The 6,410-nt window shown below is 35.0% G+C and overlaps 1 protein-coding gene across 1 annotated transcript in view; it reads right to left on the bottom strand.

Annotated features, from left to right (window-relative positions):
- The window catches only part of Otogl (otogelin like), a 162,193-nt gene that overhangs the window by 13,508 nt on the left and 142,275 nt on the right, over positions 1-6,410 (bottom strand). The window contains exons 46-51 of the mRNA XM_004623891.2: positions 5,490-5,702; positions 4,966-5,070; positions 4,586-4,693; positions 3,058-3,159; positions 2,631-2,735; positions 2,506-2,546 (exon numbers count right to left, since the gene is read on the bottom strand). Of these exons, the coding sequence (XP_004623948.1) occupies positions 2,506-2,546; positions 2,631-2,735; positions 3,058-3,159; positions 4,586-4,693; positions 4,966-5,070; positions 5,490-5,702 (674 nt within the window). The remainder of the gene's footprint in view (positions 1-2,505; positions 2,547-2,630; positions 2,736-3,057; positions 3,160-4,585; positions 4,694-4,965; positions 5,071-5,489; positions 5,703-6,410) is intronic.

Here is a 6,410-nt window from a genome sequence, read left to right as displayed (position 1 = left end):
CTTACCCATATGTTTTTAAAGCAGCTAAACTCAGAACACCACTTCCTCTCAACCTTCAATTTAAATTCATTCTTTCTCTCTACATTTCTTTATATTGAGATTTTTATCAACAATTTAGTTAAGCTCTTATTCTAATAAGTACCTGAAACCACAAACAGGAATTGATTCAGGTATTTACTAGAATACTTAATATGACATTAAATATGATATCTTTTACTCCTGTGGAAGCACCGCTGTCCCTTAAGCTCAGTATGAAAACTAAGTGAGGTTGTTTCTAATTTTGCTATTATAATATTTGAGTACAAGCTTCTGTGTGGACTTCTGTTTCCTTCCTTGTGAGTCTCAGCCTAGAAATGGAATTGCTGGGCCTTATGGTAACCGGATTAAGTCTTTAAGTAACTACCACGCTGTTTTGAAAAGTAGCTATATCATTTTACCTTGTTCCATACCATTGGCAACAACGTGTGTTACACTCAGACTTACTGGTAGAAATGAAGTAGCCTCTCACTGAAGTGCAGGTTTGCCTTTAACTGGTGGCTACTGATGCTAAATATTTTTTCCTCTGCTACTGACATTTTATGTCTTTTTTTTAAGTTAACATCTAGCCATGTACATACAGTGAAGTTATTATTCCACAATAAAAACTAATGAATGATCCATGTTACAACATAGATAAACTTTGAGAACCTTATGCTGTCAGAATCTATACACAAGACTATGTACTATATGATACAAATTTCATGAACTATTAAGCATCTGTACATCTATACAATAAAAAGTAAATTGAGTATTTATTTCTAAAGTCTGGGAAGTTTTCATGGAAAGGGTGTTTTCTGACAGGAACAGGGTTTGTTTTTGAGTGATTAAATTGTTCTAAGTTGATTGTGCTGATGGTAGTACAACTCTTTGAATATGCTACAAACCACTGAATTGTATACTATAAAGGCCAGATGGATTAGGCATGTGGTATAAGTTTGTGATTCCAGAACTTTGGGAGGCTGAAGCAGGAGGATAACAAGTCCAAGCCCAGTCTGAGCAACTTAGTGAACTTAGTGAGACCCGCCTCAAAACGAAAAATTATGAAAGGGCTAGAGATGTAACTCAGTGGAAAACCCTTAATCCCCAGTGCCGCAATAAAATGTTAAATCGCATGGTATGGGAATGATATTTCACTGAAGTTATTATTTTTTAAAAATACACTCTTTAGGTTGAAATATATTTGGTGTCTACGTGAATAAACAGAATTGCATCCTAGAGGCACTGAAAGAAACCTGGAGGCACAGCTAGAGAAAGGTAAGACTAAAATCAGAGACAAAGCAGGCCCATATTCTTGCTTCAAGCTACATCTTGGTTGCATTTTGTAAGGAAAATGAAAGCGTTAAAGAAAAATTTTAAAAGCACAGAATAAAAGTAAGGAACATGCACACATACACACACACACACACACACACACACACACACCTATGCAGAAAAGCAATCTTCACTTTTTGAGTCCTGAGGTGTTTGATCATTTATTGTCTTGGATGTCAACTTCTTTACTTATGAAATGAGCTAAAATATCTATTTTGTGAAATTTTGGTAATATTTTAAGTATGTTATATAAACTAGAAAAATCTGGGAAATATAACAAAAGTCAATTCTTGTGCAGTTGTGCTTATGGTAAAACAGAAATTAAAAAAATGTTAAAGTTATCTATAAGCTTTAACATCTGTATAAATCATAGATATTAACTCCTCACTCACATGAATGCTGAATTCATGCTTTTTCAAATAACCAGTTGCATGCTAAGAGTTGCTCTATTACATTAAAAAGTACCTCGAAAGTATTTCCTTCCCCAGGATATACTTTTGATCTGGAGAATCTAAATGAAATCTCTGAGAATATGCATTACTAGAGAGGGAAAAGAAAACCAGAAATCTCTGCGAAAGACAATTTGTCTTATCTGATATTATCTTTCCTTATAAGGATAGCATGAAGGTAACTATTTAAAGAAAATAAATAAGTGTAACCATAGAATACATGAGTAAATAAGTAACATAATCATCATCCCTATTATTTTACAAGATTAAATTTTTGAAATCTCTATAAAGTTTACTTGTTCATAAATAATACTTAGGAAGATACAAGGACTTATATGTTTATACCCCTCTTCCCTACAAAATACATGTTACTAGTACAACAATTCCAAGGAATCACTGGCAATACCTTTCAACATTGAAGGAATATTTTTCACTGTTGTGGTTTCATTTTAAAACCTATGATTTTCAGGATATATATGATATATAGATTAAGTCACTGATTAGAAAAACAATATACTTTCCTCTCTCAAGTAAATACAAAAGGTTGATTATTCTGTAACATCAGATCCAAATTATTTCAGTCTACCTCAGTACAATTTAATGAGGATAAATCCATTAACTCTGAAGAATTCAGAAGTGGAAAAGATAAATGGGAAATAAACCAGTTGAAATAATAATGAAAGTTAAACAAAATGTGTGTTCTTACCACTTCACAAGTTGGTACAACAAGGTTCCCACAGTTACATTCTAAAAGAGAAAATTTAACATATTTACACTGATCCAAATAAATTAATGTATTGCAATAAAAGCTTAAAATATGACATTAGTTACCACAGTGCCATGTTGGACAACATTGACCGGATACATTTTCCTTCACGAGGTTCATATCTTCTGCACAGTCAAGCAATGGTAGAGGGCATAGATCTGGCTCACACACTAAAATGGGAAACCATACAAGTAGAGATAAATTGCACTTAATTGCCACATCTCACTACCAACATTTAGTTTGCCACCATGACTGATGCCTCAGATGGACTCTTGGCTCCCCAGTGATGACTTTCGGACTACAAACCACATATTATTGGTGAGGATAGAAAACATGACTCAGGACTCTTAGAAAGGTCCAGTGACCACAATAATGTTAGGACATCTCATCAGGTGAGGTGTCCTGGAAAAGGCCTGATCCAACAGTGGATTAAGCTTCCCAACATCTAAATATATTGATCATTTCTGGCACATCTAAATGTTTTACACTTACCACAGTAATACTGAGGACAGCATAAATGTGTGGTGTTAAGATCCACCGTGAGAAACTCCCCGTCCATACAGAGGGGAATAGGCTCAAGGCAAGGTTCACAGACTAAAGGATGAAACAAAAAGCTAGAAGTCACAAGTGAGCTCAGATTATTAGCTCAGATTACCATGAACTAATCAAATCAAATATAAGCACATCATGTTTTATAAAACTGAAAACAGAAAATAAGGCATTTTATTCATAAAACAATAATGCTACTTGATGACTAAAATAAGGTGTTTTCATCATAAAAAAATATTGCTTTGTTCTTTAAGCACAGTAATCTTTTCCATAACATCTTAGCAGAAATACAGGGCATTTAGATTTCTTGAATAATATGTTCTTACATATTAATCAAAGTATATCTGATTGATTTATTAAAGCCTCCTTAGCAGGCCACACTTGATTATTCCCGTGTATGGAGAGCAGTGCTGTAGACGCCTTTTCTTGAGCTGCTCAGTACCTCTCTCAACTTTGCTAACTCTCTGGATAACTTTGAAAAATGCTTTAACTGCAATAAAGCTACTTTCATTAAAGCCGCCTTAGCAGACTACTGTGCAAGAGCAACCTACATTAGATTAATCAAAATCTTTTTCAATGTAATTTCAATCAGAAACAGAGGAATGCCAGGCTAAGACACAGATGGAATTGGCTCAGAGATAAATGGCCTTCATCTAGAGCAGCTGGCTTCTCTTCTTTCCCACATTTGGCTCTTCTGATTAATTGTGAACCCCACGTAGCCTCTACTTCGTGCAATAATGAGTTGTGTTTCATTTCACCAGAATCCATCCAGTTCTTTTTTTCCCTCCACTTTTAGTCAAAGAATCTTAACATTGAATGAGAGGTACTCTGATTTTCATAGGTATATCTGAAACCTATGTTAACCACTAAACTTTGATATGATCATTCATTAGAGTTGGAAAATAATGATATTTTTCAATGCCCAGTTCATCAGGGAGAATATTTAGTTCTACTTATTTCCTAGATGCTCTTTGTTTCTATGATTCTCTTTCAAAATCATCATAGATCACACAGGATACACACAAGATGAAGTTTTCAGAGGGCTCTATACTTTCTTAGCATCGTCTATCCTTCTACTTCATTCTGTAAAGAAAATCTGTGGTAAATCCCCAGATTTTTTAAAATCACTCCCCAGATTTTTTTAAAATCACTCCCCAGATTTTTTAAAATCACTCCCCAGATTTTTTTAAAATCACTCCCCTTGATTTTATTACTGCGATCATGTTGAGAGAGAGAGAGAGAGAGAGAGAGAGAGAGAGAGACTGCATAATTGATAGAAGAAGGTAGTGGTTGCAATAATTGTCAAGTGTCCTTTAAAATTGTGTACATTCTCTTCCACAGGTCTTTTTCAGTTTGATCCTTCTAAGTGCAACATCAGAATATAGTTAACATCAACTTCGTGGAATTTACAACAAAGAGATCTTCACAGATTGTCCCTTGTCTTCACTGCAAACACCTCTACAATACCCACCACAGAAAGGAGAAAAACAGCACGGTTCTTCCTGTTGAACTTGAATCATGAATTGATCTTCTCTGCATCCTGGTTTGGAAATATTGGGGCATTTGACCAGGTCACAGTCTGCAGAAACAAATTTACTTGAAAATTTTTCCAAGTGAGAAAATAAAAATAGTAGTAATAATATTCAAAATAATAGTAGTATTGGTGAGTTCCTTAAATTTCTCTGCTATAATTAACTTAAAAATCTGAATATCAGTGGAATATGTAGAAAAAGTAACTGCACAATCTCTCAAATGTAAATCATTTCTTTGAAGAGATAGAGAAAGATAATCTAGCCTACTAGTCTAAATGAGCAACAGACCTCACTCATGTTTCCTAATTAATTAACTCACCACATTTGTATTGTGGACAGCAAGAAAGAGAGCTAAAGCCAACAGTCAATTTTTGACTCTCTGTACATGGTGGAACGGCAGTGTCGCATAAAGTCATGTCACATCCTAGACGTAAGAAGCAGAATATTAAAATACTAGCAAACGTAACTAAATCTTGTGCTGCTAACTCAAACCAAAGAAAAGGCTCTCACTAAATATGTTTTCTCCCATCCAACCCATGAAATAAACTAAATGTGAAAACATGGCAGATCACAGGTTTTTCTGGTATACTGTCATGAGTCAGAGATTTTCAGACACTTCCTCTTGCCATTTATTGTTAAATATTAATTACTAGTAACAAGAGGATCTTATGTGTATTTGTAAAATTTGCTTTGAGGAAATAACATCCATGAAAATATGCAACTGTTACCTTAACTGTTATGTGTTTTTTTAGCCATATATCATGCATGCGCTCCCTTTTCACAAAGACTGTCAACATCTTTTACAGCATTCACTGAATAAAAGAACTCGACCTATATACGCACCACAAACTTCCTTTGTACAGCAGGTGAGCTTATCAGTGATGCCCATGACAACTTCAGCTTCTCGCTCGCAAACAGGCGAGGGCTCTTCTTCACACTCGGGCTCTATAGGAATAATACTTCCATTCTCCAAACACTTGTACAGCGCGCACTCATCGATGCCCCCATTCCAAATCTCCCCAGCAGCGTGGGGTTGATCTTCACTGTCAGTGCACACTTAAAAAAAATCAACAACGTCATCTCACTCATGAGCTGGGCACTGACATGGGCCCAGCCGTGATGCTGAGCTTCTTGGCCATGGCTGGAGCCTGCAGCGCAGATGCCGCATCACGAGCCCATCATTTCTCAGCACCCTTCTTACTTTCACCTGCTACTGGGTTACATTCACTTTTCTTTAAAAGTTTTACTTATTCTGAAGAAAATATTTTCCCTCCTACAATTATCTCTGCTATAAGTAAGATTTTTAAAATTATTTTTGAACCGATTTGATGTCTCATCAATACAATTTATTGAGTTTCAAAGAACTCAGAAGTATAAATTTAGTTTTAAAGTACTAAATGTTAAAAATGAGCAGTATTGTAAAACAAGGCAGTCCCTTCCTGATAGCAACTTTCATTGATATTAAAATTTAAAACATTTTCGCTTTAAAGTATAAAACTGAAAGTAGGTAATCAGTTAAAATCAGAGCTCAGTTCCATATAGAAGTTCTATTTCATAATAAATATAATCCTGTAATGGTTCTATTAAGGAACAATAAAAATAAATGCAGTCAGAATCATATCTTCACATCCAATGAACTTCTCTTACATCATACAATTGACTAGCAAACCAAAACCAAAGGTGTTCAAAAGAACAGATATAAGATTGCCAGTGGGTTCTTAGGTTTTCTGAAGATACTTTGCTGGCAGTCAGAAGCTTGAGCCT

Source organism: Octodon degus, unplaced genomic scaffold (assembly GCF_000260255.1).
Source record: "Octodon degus isolate 3935 unplaced genomic scaffold, OctDeg1.0 scaffold00004, whole genome shotgun sequence".
Classification (NCBI taxonomy): Eukaryota; Metazoa; Chordata; class Mammalia; order Rodentia; family Octodontidae; genus Octodon; species Octodon degus.
This window is presented reverse-complemented; position numbering and strand designations above follow the sequence as displayed.